Source organism: Heteronotia binoei, chromosome 3 (assembly GCF_032191835.1).
Source record: "Heteronotia binoei isolate CCM8104 ecotype False Entrance Well chromosome 3, APGP_CSIRO_Hbin_v1, whole genome shotgun sequence".
Lineage (NCBI taxonomy): Eukaryota > Metazoa > Chordata > Lepidosauria > Squamata > Gekkonidae > Heteronotia > Heteronotia binoei.
This window is the reverse complement of record NC_083225.1, coordinates 19,426,306-19,442,077: the sequence shown is the minus strand read 5'-3', so window position 1 is coordinate 19,442,077 and position 15,772 is coordinate 19,426,306. Positions and strand designations below refer to the sequence as shown.

Sequence of the window (15,772 nt, the reverse complement as noted above, 5' to 3'; positions counted from 1 at the left end):
GAGACTTAATTCATAAACAAAAAAAAAAAAGGGTAATTCTCTTTTGAGACTTAAGACATTCTTTTTTTCCCATTTCCAGCAGGGTTGAAGAGGGGACGGTTTTCTAAAAGCTCAGTTTCAAAGCTGCACTCTTGCTTTCACAAAACTACTGAAATACCATGAGGGTTTTAATTTATTTACAAGAACTGACATTCAGTTTTTGATACACACAGATGCTTGGGCTGCGGTCTCAGGCATGGCCTCCCGTTGTCCCGGAGCTCCTTCAGACGACTCCCAAGATGCGGGCAACCCACCAGCTGCAAGGCATGATAAGGCGACATGCAGAGCGGCACCCTTGGTAGTTGTAAGGCCAGGGGTAATAGCCCAGGAGAGGCTCACAGATCCGCTGGCAGTGGGTGTAGCTCCGCCTGCAATCGATACAGCAGATTCCTTCATGGTCCAGCCGTGGGTCAAAGGTCATCCCTTCACCTTCTAGCTGCTGAAATTTAAAATACAACACATGCCATTTTAGATAACCCGACATTAGCGCTCTTTCTCTGTTTCTGTAAAAAACCAGAACTGGGGCCAGAAAAAGAGGCCAGAACCGGGCCATATAAGTCTGTCGCTTGACCTGCAAGCAAGGAAGAGGCGGTAGCAAGACTGCAAAAAGGCCTATGTCAGGCCTGCTGACTGGAAAGTCCACCCCTCTAGGGTTGCCAAGTCCAATTCAAGAAATATCTGGGGGCTTTGGGGGTGGAGCCAGGAGACTTTGGGGGCGGAGCCAGGAGCAAGGCTGTGACAAGCAGAATTGAACTCCAAGGGAGCTCTGGCCATCACATTTAAAGGGACAGCACACCTTTTAAAATGCCTTCCTTCCATAGGCAATAATGGATAGGGGCACCTTCTTTTGGGGCTCATGGAATTGGAACCCCCCCCCCGGTCCAATCGTTTTGAAACTTGGGGGGTTCTTTGGGGAGAGGCACTAGATACTATACTGAAAATTTGGTGTCTCTACCTCAAAAAACAGCTCCCCCAGAGCCTCCAAAGCCTCCAGATCAATTCCCCATTATGCCCTATGAGAATCGATCTCCACATAGGGAATAATGAAGCGCTCAGCAGACATTTCCCTCCCCCCCCCCCTTTCTGGTGACTCTGAAGCGAGGGATTGGCCTCTCTACTCACGAGTTGCTGCCAACTTCTTCCAAGTAACACAGACACCCCATCCCAAGAGGAAGCCTTTCAATCGGAGACTGAAGCCTCCGGAGGTGGAAAGGCACATGGTCCTCTGGGGGCGGGGCTTCCCCTGCCGGCCAGCTGACTGGGGGCAGGAAGGAGCCTGGGAAAGCGGAAGAACCCCCGCTGGGACCTGGGGATTGGCAAGCCTAACCCCCTCCCTTCCTCTTCCAGTTGGGCCAGGCTGTGCACACCTTCCCCTTGCTTCAGCAGCAGCTGCCTCCTTGCCCCTTGCCTCGTTCCCTCTTTCTCCATTGCGGTGCCAGAGAAGTGGCCTTTTGGGAGGAGGGAAGGAAGCAGGAGGGAGGGAGAAAGTCATTGGGTGTGAAGGTGGGGCTGGGGAGCTGCTGATGGAAATGGTAGAGTGTATTCAGGGGGAGGGGCAAAAGGGACTGGAGGGAGGGGCATGGAAGGGGAGGATTGTGTGTGCAGTGGGCGACATGGTGGGAACTCCACTTGGAAAGCTGAGGGTGGGGGGAGGAGAAATATTGCTGTTGCTGAAGAGAGGGAAGGTGGTTTTTTTTGGGGGGGGGGGTGGCATACAACAGCAGGGGTGTCGTTGGAGGATAAGAGAAAACAGGAGTCTTGAGCCGCCTTAAAGGTTTAAGGAGAGTTTGTCGCATCTTTTTTATTTTCTAGGCATCTAGAAATGGGGACCCGAAGCAATATACAAGTATCGTTCTCCCCATCTACGTTCTTGTTCTCACAACAACTGTGCAGGGTACCTTAGACAGAGAGACTGACCAGCCCAAAGTCATCCAGTGACATCCATGGCAGAGTAGGGTGCAGGAACTTGGATCTCCTCGCTGTTAGTCCCCAGGCTTGAACCTCAGCACCACGGGGGGGGGGGGGGGGGGCATGCGTGTCTTTGTGGAAGGTCAGGGCTCTAAGTGGAGATGGTCAGTGGGAGCAGACTTGAGATTTGGAGGAGCCTGGGGGTGTTTTTACATTCGGTTTGATCCAGAGTTTTAGTCTTCAAATTGCCTGCCACCGTTCGGCTTTAATTATTTTCCTTTTACATTGGTGGATTTGCTCTGCTCATTTTGCGTAGCCTTTATATTTCCTGCTGAAAGCGTTTCAATTGTTTTTTTGGGGGGGGTCTCTGATCAGAGGGCAGATGGAATACCAGTGCTTAGTTAAATGTATACGATTGCTTGGAAATCGTGTCAACACTGCAAAAAACAATGCAAATTTAAATTACAAGATGAGGCAAGCAAAAATATGTAAACATTTCAAGTGCTGTCAGTTCTCATGCAAATTACTGCATCTTGTGGCTTTTGGAGGAGTCTTTTAAAAAGCATGAACACTTCTACAATGCAAGTTTGAAACGCCTGTAGAGAAATGACCAGATCAAAACTAGTTTTGAGAAAAACGTTGCAGCAGCAGCGCCAGAACTCATCTCACCGAAACAAATGTAGATGCTTCGGGCAGCAATGATGCAAAACAGTTGTGAGAACGTTAGGTAATGTAAAAGGTGAGTTTCCAATGCAGTGATAGAGAGTCACAAACTGTCCGTGTAAAAACACCCTGGTTTGGTGTGGATGAATCACACAGAAGCAGTGGGAGAAAAAGGCTGGTTTAGGAATTCTGGTCATTGACAGGTGGCTGGTAAATCTGTGGAGCGTTTGTGATTTTTGTGGTGGACCGAGCAAGGGTTGAGAGCAGTGGCTCCAGTTCCTTGGAGAGTTTATAGTATATGTGTGCATTTTGGGGTGGACCTCTCGAAGTGGGAAAGAAACCCTGCTTCATACAGAAAAATGCTTCTAGGGTTGAAGAGAAAAACGTTCTGGGGAAGTGTATTTTCAGAGAGAGAAGAGGACCCCTGGGAGGGGGAGGGACAGGAAAAGTTTCTCTAGGGTGGGAGATACACTCAAGGGCGATTACACAGAAGAAGTCAGTAAAAAGGTAAAGAAAGGTAAAGGTAGTCCCCTGTGCAAACACCAATCATTTTCTGACTCTGGGGTGACGTTGCATCACGATGTTTTCACGGCACTTTTTCCGGGGTGGTATTGCCATTGCCTTCCCTGGTCATCTACACTCCCCACCCCCCCACAGCAAGCTGGGTACTCATTTACCAACCTCAGAAGGATGAAAGGCTGAGTCAACCTGGAGCCGGCTACCTGACCCCAGCTTCTGCTGGCATCGAACTCAGGTCGTGAGCAGAGCTTGGACGGCAGTACTGCAGCTTTACCACTCTGTGCACAGTCAACCAAATGGGGCATTCACACTTCTCCCCCCACCTACCAATGAAAGGATGACACAAATTGCAAGTAGGTGGAAGACCAGAGTGGTGCTCTAATGAAGGATAAGTTTTCTTATTGGGAGGAGTTGCAAATACAGTAGAAGACAGAAACAGGATACAGGATGACCTTGACAGGCTGGAAAACTGGGCTAAAGCCAATAAAATGAATTTTAACAGGGATAAATGTAAAGTCCTGCATTTAGGTAGGAAAAATCCAATACATACTTATCTGATGGGGGAGACTTGCCTTAGCAGTAGTATGTGTGAAAAGGATCTAGGGGTCTTAGTGGACCAGACGCTGAACATGAGTCAACAGTGGCTAAAAAGGCAAATGCAATTTTGGGCTGTATCAACAGAAGTGATGGTATCGCTTTACTCTGCTCTGGTAAGACCTCACTTGGAGTATTGTGTTCAGTTTTGGGCACCACATTTTAAGAAGGATATAGACAAGCTGGAACGGGTCCAGAGGAGGGCAACAAAGATGGTGAGGGGTCTGGAGATCAAGTCCTAAGAGGAAAGGTTGAAAGAGCTGGGGATGTTTAGTCTACAGAGGAGGCTTTTGATGGTGTGCTCCTATCACTTGCATTGACTGGCTGTGATTCTGGATACCTCCTTGTCAGTGGAGGCCCAGATCACAAATGTTGCCAGACTGGCGTTTCTCCAGCTGCACAAAGTCAGGCAACTGGCCCCTTGCCCTGACTAGCTACAGTAATCCATGCAAAAGTCACCTCCAGGCTGGACTACTGTGACTCACTCTATGTAGGGCTGCCCTTAAGGCTGACCTGGAAACTCCAAGTGATCCAGAACGTAGCCAAGCAGGTCCTTACTGGGATCCCCCGTGTAGCACATATTCAATTTGTGCTTCATGAGCTGCACTGGCTTCCAGTGGAGTACTGGATCAGGTTCAAGGATCTGGTGTTCACCTGTAAAGCCTTTAATGGCCTGGGACTCACATACCTTCAGGACCACCTCTCCTGGTATACCTCCAGAAGAACATGTAAGGTGCATGGTGTAATTTTCACTGGAAAGACTTTCAGATGGTGCTCAGTTTGGTGTAGTGGTTAAGTGCGTGGACTCTTATCTAGGAGAACCGGGTTTGATTCCCCACTCCTCCACTTGCACCTGCTAGCATGGCCTTGGGTCAGCCATAGCTCTGGCAGAGGTTGTCCTTGAAAGGGAAGCTGCTGTGAGAGCCCTCTCCGCCCCCCCCCCCCACCTCACAGGGTGTCCGCTGTGGGAGAGGACAGTAAAGGAGATTGTGAGCTGCTCTGAGTCTCTTGGGAGTGGAGGGCAGGATATAAATCCAATATCTTCTTCTCAGTGGAAACATCTGCCTTTGGACAGGTCTCTAAAGGACTGGCTATGGGCACTGCTCTCCAGAGGCCCCACTGCTCACCTCTGGGAGCCAACGTTTCCCTTGTCCCAGCAGGTAAAGGAACAGCTCTTTTAGCTGCTTGAAGCTACAAGGAATGGGGAGGGGTGGGGGAGGAACATCCCACATATGGAGTGAACAGATGACCAGTAACTAGGCTTGCCAATCCCCAGGTCCCAGTGAGGGTTCTTCCACTTTCCCAGGCTCCTTCCCGCCCCCCAGTCAGCTGGCCGATGGGGGGAAGCCCTGCCCCCAGAGGACCATGTGACTTTCCACCTCCAGAGGCTTCAGTCTCCGATTGAAAGGCTTCCTCTTGGGATGGTGTGTCTATGTTACTTTGAAGAAGTTGGCAGCAACTCGTGAGCAGAGAGGCCAATCCCTCGCTTCAGAGTCGCCAGAAACGGGGCAGGGGGGAGAGGGAGGGAAACGTCTGCTGAGCACTTCATTATTCCCTATGTGGAGATCGATTCTCATAGGGTATAATGGGGAATTGATCTGGGGGTTTCGGGAGCTCTGGGGGAGCTGTTTTTTGAGGTAGAGGCACCAAATTTTCAGTATAGTATCTAGTGCCTCTCCCCAAAGTACCCCCCATGTTTCAAAACGATTGGACCAGGGGGTCCAATTCTATGAGCCCCGAAAGAAGGTGCCCCTATCCTTCATTATTTCCTACGGAAGGAAGGCATTTAAAAAGGTGTGCTGCCCCTTTAAATGTGATGGGCAGAACTCTCTTGGAGTTCAATGATGCTTGTCACACCCTCGTTCCTGGCTCCCCCCACAATGTCTCCTGGCTCCACCCCAAAGTCCCCAGATATTTCTTGAATTGGACTTGGCAACCCTACCAGTAACCAACGGCTGCAAAGAGAGAGTCCACTGCTAATCGGTACTCACGTGGTAAGGGTTTTCTGGGTTGAAGGTTGGCCTGACATCTCTCCCAGAAGGTCTGGTATCATTAGACGGATGTGCCGGTTCCCGAGCCCTCTGCCGGCCTTGGGGCCTGCTGTTGGCTTCATTGGCAGCGGCTTCAAATTGGTCTAGATCAAAATTTGATTGGCGTCTTCTTCTGGTGACTCCTCTCTTTCTTCTCTGTCTAACTGTACAAGAAACCATCTGAGTATAAGGCTTGAGGACATGGATCCTACCAACTTCTCGTATATGGGATCTAACTTGAACTTTGTAGAACTGGCAGGCTAAGTCAGGCATTTGAAGTGAATTCCTTTCTCTTCCCTGCAATGCCCAGAGGAGGTTGTCATCGTGTCAGTGTATCACACCTTCTGTCCCCAGCACAGAAACTCTAGGCTATGTCCCTATGACTCAGCAACAACCACAGAAAGAAAAGGCAGGCAACAGATCTGTCATGCTTTGTGGCCCATCTTGGTCTTAAAGGAGAAGTGACTCGGCTGGATTGGAGGAAAGTGCTTGTAGCTGGGTCAGAACTGCTGGTGAGGTGAGTGTTAATTTTGCTTTCCCAAAGCTCCTGGGGAGCATTACCTAGGCTTTGCTGTGGGAGAGAACTGTGTGAGGGCTGCTGTTTGAGAGAACTGTGCGAGTGCTTACAGCCTGCTGGAGAGGGATTTCTGATTGTTTCTGTGTGTCTTTTGTGTGGTTATTGCTGAAAGAGGAAAGCCTGTTTGCCTGGAGGTGGTTGCTGACCCCATCCTCTACTGTTGTTCTGACTGTCGAGTCAGAGGTGGGGACCTGAGCCTTTAAATTGTCAGGCTCCTCTTCACCATGGTGCCTATAAGCAATCAAAAAGGTAGGGAACAAACTCTTCCAGCCACAGTTGACACAGTACGGGAACTTGAAGCCCATTGTCCGTCTCCTGGTCCCATGTTGGACCACCTCAGCTGTCTTTCTCTGGAGGATGTGGACAGGATCTTGGCTGAGGTAAAGCCTACCACTTGTCCTCTGGATCCATGTCCATCTTGGCGTATTAAAGCAGTTGGAGATGGTTTCCAGGGTCCCTTAGTTGAGAATGTCAACTTATCCCTGTCATCAGGGGCATTTCCAGCTAGGCTTAAAGAGGCAGTGGTCTGCCCGCTTTTGAAGAAACCATCTTTGGACCTGATGGTCCTAGTCAATTACCTCCCAGTCTCAAATTTACCGTTTCTGGGAAAGGTGATTGAGAAAGCGGTGGTAGAGCAGTTCCAAGAGTTCCTGAAGGATACATCTTCCCTTGACCCCTTCCAGTCTGGCTTTCATCCTAGTCATGGGGGGAAGACTGCTTTGGTTGCCCTCACACATGACCTCAGAAGGCATCTGGATCAAGGCGGGTCAGTGCTGCTGTTGCTTCTAGGTGTCTCATCAGCGTTTGACATGGTCAGTTATGATCTAATGACCCACCGCCTTGCCGACACTGGAGTTTAGGGGATAGCCCTACAGTGGTTTTTCTCCCTCCTCCGTGGTCGGGGACAAAGGTGAGCAGACCTCTCCGTGTTACCCACTAGAATGTGGTGTAACACAGGGAGCTATTCTCTCGCCAATGATGTTTAACATCTATATGCATCCCCTTGCCCAGATTGCCAGAGGTTTTGGGCTGGGTTTTCACCAGTATGCAGATGACACCTAGCTTTATCTGTTGATGGATGGACATCCAGACTCTGCCCCAGACCATCTGACCAGGGTACTGGAAGCTGTGGCTGGTTGGTTACAAGCCAGTTGAAGCTCAATCCAACTAAGACGGTCCTGCACCTGGGTCGAGGGGGGCCACGACCAGGCATCAGACTCCCCACCCTGGATGGGGCACTTCTCGTGCCAACCCAGAAGGTGGGGAGTTTGGGTGTGATGCTGGATGCCGCCCTTTCTACGGAGGCCCAGATCACAGCAGTTGCACGATTTACCTTTTACCATCTTCGGCAGGTTAAACAGCTGGCACCCTATCTGGAGGATGTGGACAGGATCTTAGCTGCGGTGAAGCCTACCACTTGTCCTCTGGATCTATGTCCATCTTGGCTTATTAAAGCAGCTGGAGATGGTATCCAGGGTCCCTTAGTTGAGAATGTCAACTTATCCCTGTCATCAGGGGCATTTCCAGCTAGGCTTAAAGAGGCAGTGGTGTGCCCGCTTTTGAAGAAACCATCTTTGGACCTGATGGTCCTAGTCAATTAGGACCCCGGGGACTTAGCTACAGTGATCCATGCAATGGTCACTTCCAGGCTGGACTACTGTAACTCACTCTACACAGGCTTGCCCTTGGGATCCGGAAACTTCAGCTGGTGCAGAATGCAGCAGCGCAATTGCTGCCTGAACTGCCCGTATGGGCAGGCAGTCGGCTTGTACAATTTGCACTGGCTACCAATTGAGTACTGGATCGTATTGACATTTAAAGCCTTGCATGGCATACCTGTGGGACCGCCTCTCCCCATATAAGCCCAGGAGATCACTATGATCAGCAAATCAATATCTTTTGATCATCCCTGGCCCAAAGGATGTCCAGCTTGCCTCGGCTAGGCCCAAGGTCTTTTTGGCCCTGGCCCTGACCTGGTGGAATCAGCTCCCTGTGGAAATTCGGCCCCTACTGGATTTACTACCATTCCACAGGGCCTGCAAAACGGAGCTATTCCACCAGACTTTTAGTTGAGGCAAGCAACTCGCCTTACTGCTCATATCATCTAACAGACCTCCCTGTACTGACCAACTATTCGGACTATTAGATATCGGGCCTACAGCTATGACACTTATGATATCTATATCTTAATTTATAAAATGCGCTGTACTATGCATGCTGCGTATTTTGACTGTTTATTGTTTTATGGCTTTATTGTTGGGTTTTTGCTGTTTTATTGCGCTTGTGATCCGCCCTGAGCCCGTTATGGGGAAGAGCGGACTATAAATCTACTAAAATAAAAAATAAATTTAAAAAAACACAGAGATACGAGCTTTTGGGGCAAGTTGAAGGGTAAGAGCTAAAGGGCTCTTCACCTGTGGCTCTTAGCCTAGGGGTCTAGCCTAGAGGTCCTGTAAGTAGTTCCTCAGAAGTAGTCTCAAGAGGCAGTTTGGCAGTGGAATTTACAGGGAAGTCAAGATAAAGAGAACTAATTTGAAATGGATTGCAGCAGCATGGCTGGTGGGGGAGCTGAGGCAGTGACATGTAAAGTCTGTGGGATGTTTGCATTTTTATCTAAGGGTAGCAGCAATTACACTTGCAGCAAGGGTCGGTAGCCCTGCTGGAAAAGAAGATATGGAGAACTGAGGCACGCTCATCCACACTACAGTGTATAAAAGGTGAGGATTTCCTTGGCAGAACCCATGAAGTGCTCTTGAAAGGACAACAGGGGGATGAGGAAAAGGTATCTCAGCAAATACAAGAGAACCCAACATAGGAGGAGGGGTGTGTGGAAAAATGTAACCCACAGGAGCAGGAAAATCAGGAGACATTCTGAGCCTAAGCTGCTAAGCAACCAGTTCCAGGATCTCCCCACAGATACTGATTCTGAACCACTGGAACAAGGGCTACTTCCCCAGCCTCCATGAAGCTTGAAGGAAGTTTCTCAGGACCCTGTAGATAAGAAGCGTGGGGCTTCTGCTCCCCAATATAGGAATAGGAAGGTGCTGGTAATTGGAGCTTACGTGCTCAAAGGGGTAGACCCCAAAGTGTGCCAACCGGCCTTGTTGTCTCCAGAGATATGCTGTCACCGGGTGCATGCATGTGACAGAAAGGATAGGAAGACTCTCAAGCAAGACTCCCTCTAAGCTGTGTTGTCTTGTGAGCAAAAATTCTACTTTGTGAGCTACTGGCATTAAGGTTGTGAGCGACGGCATAAATTAGTTTGTTCTGGGGCCATTGACTGTTGTTAGCCGCCTTGAGTCCGCTTGCGGAGAGGGCAGGATATAAGTTTAAAATTAATTAATCAATTAATTTCCCCGAGCAAAGACAACAATGTGTGAGCTGGAGGCTAAAAAACCCCTGTGAGCTAGCTCACACTAACTTAGCCTAGAGGGAACATTGCTCTCAGTCCCACAGGTTATTATCCTTTCTTGCCCCAGAAGAGGGTTATGCTCAGGAAGAAAGAACCTCTTGGTGGTCCCTGGCCCCACAGAGATCCAGCTGTCCTCAATCAGAGCCTGCCTGTGGAACTCTCTGCCAGAAAACATCAGTGCTCTGCAGGATTTGCTGCCTTTCTACAGGGCATGCAAGGCCTTTGGTTGAGGACAGGGATAGGACAACATAGAGTCCTGCTCTCGCATATCTGCCCCGTCCTCCACTCCCACTAGGGTTGCCAAGTCCAATTCAAGAAATATCTGGGGACTTTGGGGGTGGAGCCAGAAGACTTTGGGGGTGGAGCCAGGAGCAAGGGTGTGACAAGCATGATTGAACTCCAAAAGGAGTTCTGGCCGTCACATTTAAAAGGACCGCACACCTTTTTAAATGCCTTCCTTCCATAGGAAATAATGAAGGACAGGGGCACCTTCTTTTGGGGCACATAGAATTGGACCCCCTGGTCCAATCTTTTTGAAACTTGGAGGGTATTTTAGAGAGAGGCACCAGATGCTACTCTGTGAATTCGGAGCCTCTACCTCAAAAGACAGCCCCCCCAGAGCCCCAGATATCCGTGCCCCCACCTGGGGATTGGCAACCTTAACTCCCCCCCCCCCCCGGAGGCTATGGATGTTGAAATTTGCTGCCATCTTGGAATAGGGTTGCCAATCCCCAGGTGGGGGCAGGGGATCCCCCGGTTTGGAGGCCCTCCCCCCGCTTCAGGGTCGTCAGAAAGCGGGGGGAGGGGAGGGAAATGTCTGCTGGGCACTCTGTTATTCCCTATGGAGATTTATTCCCATAGAAAATCATGGAGAATTGATCCGTGGGTATCTGGTGCTCTGGGGGGGGCTGTTTTTGGGGGTAGAGGCACCAAATTTTCAGTATAGCATCTAGTCCCTCTCCCCAAAATACCCTCCAAGTTTCAAAAAGATTGGACCAGGGGGTCCAATTCTATGAGCCCCAAAAGAAGGTGCCCCTATCCTTCATTATTTCCTATGGAAGGAAGGAATTGAAAAGGTGTGCCGTCCCTTTAAATATGATGGCCAGAACTCCCTTTGGAGTTCAATTATGCTTGTCACAGCCTTGATCTTGGCTTCACCCCTAATGTCTCCTGGCTCCACCCCCAAAGTCCCCAGATATTTCTTGAATTGGACTTGGTAACCCTATCTTGGAATGTATTTTTTTATTTGCTGTAATGATATTGTTTGTACATCATTTCTATGTTATTGTTTTAAACTTTATTTATCTATTATTGTTGTAAGCTGCCCTGAGCCCTGTTTGCAGGGAAGGTGGGGGGCTTAAAATCTAAATAAATAAATAAGGGTAAAAGGGCAGCTGCATTGCAAGCACAAGCTAAGACAGCTTGGTGCAGTGGTTAAAGCGTCAGACTAGGGAGACCTGGGTTCAAATCCCCACTGACCTGGGGCTGGTCCCTCTCTCTTAACCTCACCCACTTCAGAGGGTTGTTGTTGTGCTGGTCAAATGTTTGCCCCTCTGAACTCTTTGGAGGACAGATGGGATGAAAATGTCTTGAACAAAGACAGCCCAGCAGCTCCCAACATTTGCTGTTGATACAACAAGGAAGGCACAAATGGAGCCACTCTATGGGGAAAAAAATCTACCTTTAGGATAGGAGGGTCGAAGCCAAAATATCTGAAGATCTCCACAGAGCTTCAAAATTCTGGGACTCAGGAAATGGCTGCTCTTTATGGGCTTGTCTGCAGCCACCCAGACAAGCGAGTTCTCATCGAATTTAGCTGGCAGGATCTCATCTTCCTGTAAGCAGAAAAAAACAAGTGCAGGACTTCAAATCAGACTGTCTGTCATCTACAGCAAGTGACAAAAAGTTGTGTGGGAAATGAGGTGCTAAAAATAGCCACAGGTTCGGCAGGGAAAGAGGTTTCTACCTGTTCTTCACAACAGAGCTGTTTTCCATTTCATGTGATTGCCACTCTTTCCAATTTCAGTTCCACCCGGGATTAGCTGGAACTCAGTTCCATTAAGCTTAAGGGAAGGATTGTTACTGACTCCATTAAGAAAAAGGATGCTGGGGGGGGGGGAAGGCTCTGTGTGTGTGTGTGTCTCTGTGTGTGTTACCTTGCCAAGGGACTGTAACTCTTAACCATTTAGGGATGCACGTTGCGTACGAGACACTTGTGCGATAAGATGCACTTGTAAAACTGGGCTGTGTCGCAGCAGGAATGCTTTGAAGCCACCTGAGATTTCAGAAAGGACGAGGCAGGGTTCCCCAAGGTGCTGCCTGAGGGTATCATGACTTTCCTGGTGCCCCCCCCCACCCCGCCCAGGGTTTTTATGCAGTGAGTGAGGCCAGCAGTGCCTTCTGCCCAGTCACTGGAGATCTAATGGCAATAGGGTTGCCAAGTACAATTCAAGAAATATCTAGGGACTTTGGGGGTGGAGCCATGAGACTTTAGGGGTGGAGCCAGGAGGCATTAGGGGTGGAGCCAAGATCAAGGCTGTGACAAGCATAATTGAACTCCAAAGGGAGTTCTGGCCATCACATTTAGAAGAAGAAGATGAAGATATTGGATTTATATCCCGCCCTCCACTCCAAAGAGTCTCAGAGCGGCTCACAATCTCCTTTATCTTCCTCCCCCACAACAGAAACCCTGTGAGGTGGGTGGGGCTGGAGAGGGCTCTCACAGCAGCTGCCCTTTCAAGGACAACCTCTGCCAGGGCTATGGCTGACCCAAGGTCATGCTAGCAGGTGCAAGTGGAGGAGTGGGGAATCAAACCGGGTTCTCCCAGATAAGACTCCGCACACTTAACCACTACACCAAACTGGCTCTCTTAAAGGGACGGCACACCTTTTCAATTCCCTCCTACCATAGGAAATAATGAAGGATAGGGGCACCTTCTTTTGGGGCTCATAGAATTGGACCTCCTGGTCCAATCCTTTTGAACCTTGGGGGGTATTTTGGGGAGAGGGACTAAATGCTATACTAAAAATTTGGTGCCTCTACCCAAAAGAACAGCCCCCCCAGAGCCCCAGACACCCGCAGATCAATTCTCCATGATTTTCTATGGGAATAAATCTCCATAGGGAATAACAGAGTTCCCAGAAGACATTTCCCTCCCCTCCCTCCGCTTTCTGATGACCCTGAAGCTGGGAGAGGGTCTCCAAACTGGGGGATCCCCTGCCCCCACCTGGGATTGGCAACCTTAGTGTTGGGGCCACAGAAAGGGAAAATGCTCTCCCGTCAGGCCAGATTTTGGGGGTCATCAGAACATTATCACTTCTGTGGCAAAACCTGCTGGAACCTAGGGTTGCCAATCCCCAGGTGGCGGCAGGGGATCCCCCGGTTTGGAGACCCTCCCCCCACTTCAGGCTGGTCAGAAAGCGGGGGGAGGGGAGGGAAATGTCTGCTGGGAACTCTATTATTCCCTATGGAGATTTATTCCCATAGAAAATCATGGAGAATTGATCCGCGGGTATCTGGGGTTCTGGGGGGCCCCTGTTTTTTGGGGTAGAGGCACCAAATTTTCAGTATAGCATCTAGTGCCTCTCCCCAAAATACTCCCCAAGTTTCAAAAAGATTGGACCAGGGGGTCCAATTCTATGAGCCCCAAAAGAAGGTGCCCCTATCCTTCATTATTTCCTATGGAAGGAAGGCATTGAAAAGGTGTGCTGTCCCTTTAAATGTGATGGCCAGAACTCCCTTTGGAGGTCAGTGATGCTTGTCACAGCCTTGATCTTGGCTCCACCCCTAATTTCTCCTGGCTCCACCCCCAAACTCCCCAGATATTTCTTGAAATGGACTTGGCAACCCTACTGGAACCACAGAGGGGTGATTCAGCCTCCTGAATGTCACTGTTTTAAAAACATCACACTGTTCTCATTTGGGGACTTTTCTGACTAACTGTGCAACTTTAACTCTGCATTATGGTAATTTTTGCACTTCTAGTAAAAAAAACCCCAAGATTATATTGTAAATGTCCTGGTTCACATTTTATCATTGCAAACATGGAATATAAAATGGCCAATTAAACTAGTGTTTGCAGCAAGTGGAAGGGAATTTATCTTGAGTTTGGGAAGCAATCCAGTGTTTTTTGTTTTTGCACCGCTAGGCAATTTTTATTCCCAAAAAGCTTTTGTGTATGTGTGTGTGCGCATGCAAAAGCCATAGAAACAGAATATAATTGAACTGAAGCATTTTCCCTCGCTATCCAGAGTGCAGAGCAGAAGAGCCAGTTACAAAAAATCAATAACTATACTGAGCAAAGAGTTTGGCAAAACTGACCTACTGCGGTATCAAAATCAATTGCTAAGATTTTACTACAGAGGCCATTCAGAATTTCACCCTCTGGATCCGTGCCCCAGTTTACCAGTTCTGCCTCCAACCCTGCAAAGGGACGTCAATCCTCTTGTGTAGAAATAATATTTGGCTTCTTTAAAGTTTCTAGTTCAATCACTGCCCTTTTCCTGCATCGCTTTGAAGCCGAGAACGAAAAACCTTTCGGGTACGACTTCAAAACGAAGGCTCTTTTTAAACTCACACTACAAGCTTTTTGGTCAATATAATTGCTTTCATTGAGCTATCGTATGAACCCCACACTGGAACTGAAAGCTGTTTCCAAACCAAATCTTTCGCAACATCATAAACCCATTTTGCATCTCTGGAGTAATAAAGCTGAACCCTGTATTCTGGGAGAAGAAGTCCCTGAAATTTAAATCTCTAATGGATGTTTATCCGGTATATTCTGAAGAAACCCATGATGAAGAATCTACGCATTTCACTCCCCGGCAGTAAACAACAATTGCTTTCCCATCATCTCCCAGGCAGCTTTCAAGGCATTTCCATTTTCTCTCCAGCATATGCAGTCCATTTCGCCACTCTCACACCCCTGATGTTTAAAAAGCTTTCTCATTTCTGCAGTTTCCACTCCCCTCCTCCTGATAGCTTTTTTGAAAATGTGATGTCCTTGACTGACTTCTCTGAAAGTAAAGAGAGCCTCGCATGCCTCACGCTGCCTTGGGAGAGCCAGTTTGGTGTCGTGGTGAAATGTGCGGACTCTTATCTGGGAGAACCGGGTTTGATTCCCCACTCCTCCACTCGCAGCTGCTGGAATGGCCTTGGGTCAACCATAGCTCTGGCAGAGGTTGTCCTTGAAAGGGCAGCTGCTGGGAGAGCCCTCTCCAGCTCCACCCACCTCACAGGGTGTCTGTTGTGGGGGAGGAAGGTAAAGGAGATTGTGAGCCGCTCTGAGACTCTTTGGAGTGGGGGCCGGGATAGAAATCCAATATCTTCATCTACCTCACAAGGTGTCTGTTGTGGGGGAGGAAGGGAAAGGAGATTGTGAGCCGCTCTGAGACTCTTCGGAGTGGAGGGCAGGATATAAATCTAATATCTTCATCTACCTCACAGGGTGCCTGTTGTGGGGGAGGAAGGGAAAGGGGATTGTGAGCCGCTCTGAGACTCTTCGGAGTGGAGGGCGGGATATAAATCCAATATCTTCATCTACCTCACAGGGTGTCTGTTGTGGGGGAGGAAGGGAAAGAAGATTGTGAGCCGTTCTGAGACTCTTCGGAGTGGAGGGCGGGATATAAATCCAATATCTTCATCTACCTCACAGGGTGTCTGTTGTGGGGGAGGAAGGGAAAGGGGATTGTGAGCCGCTCTGAGACTCTTCGGAGTGGAGGGCAGGATATAAATCCAATATCTTCATCTACCTCACAGGGTGTCTGTTGTGGGGGAGGAAGGGAAAGGGGATTGTGAGCCGCTCTGAGACTCTTCGGAGTGGAGGGCAGGATATAAATCCAATATCTTCATCTACCTCACAGGGTGTCTGTTGTGGGGGAGGAAGGGAAAGGGGATTGTGAGCCGTTCTGAGACTCTTCGGAGTGGAGGGCGGGATATAAATCTAATATCTTTATCTATCTCACAGGGTGTCTGTTGTGGGGGAGGAAGGGAAAGGAGATTGTGAGCCGCTCTGAGACGCTGATTCAGAG

General features: G+C 49.1%; 1 protein-coding gene across 1 annotated transcript in view; it reads right to left on the bottom strand.

Moving 5' to 3' along the window:
* Positions 1 to 225: 225 nt before the first annotated feature.
* Positions 226 to 15,772, bottom strand: part of CNMD (chondromodulin) — a 28,329-nt gene continuing 12,782 nt past the window's right edge. The window contains exons 5-7 of the mRNA XM_060235066.1: positions 11,424 to 11,577; positions 5,715 to 5,917; positions 226 to 478 (exon numbers count right to left, since the gene is read on the bottom strand). Of these exons, the coding sequence (XP_060091049.1) occupies positions 263 to 478; positions 5,715 to 5,917; positions 11,424 to 11,577 (573 nt within the window). The 3' untranslated portion in view covers positions 226 to 262. The remainder of the gene's footprint in view (positions 479 to 5,714; positions 5,918 to 11,423; positions 11,578 to 15,772) is intronic.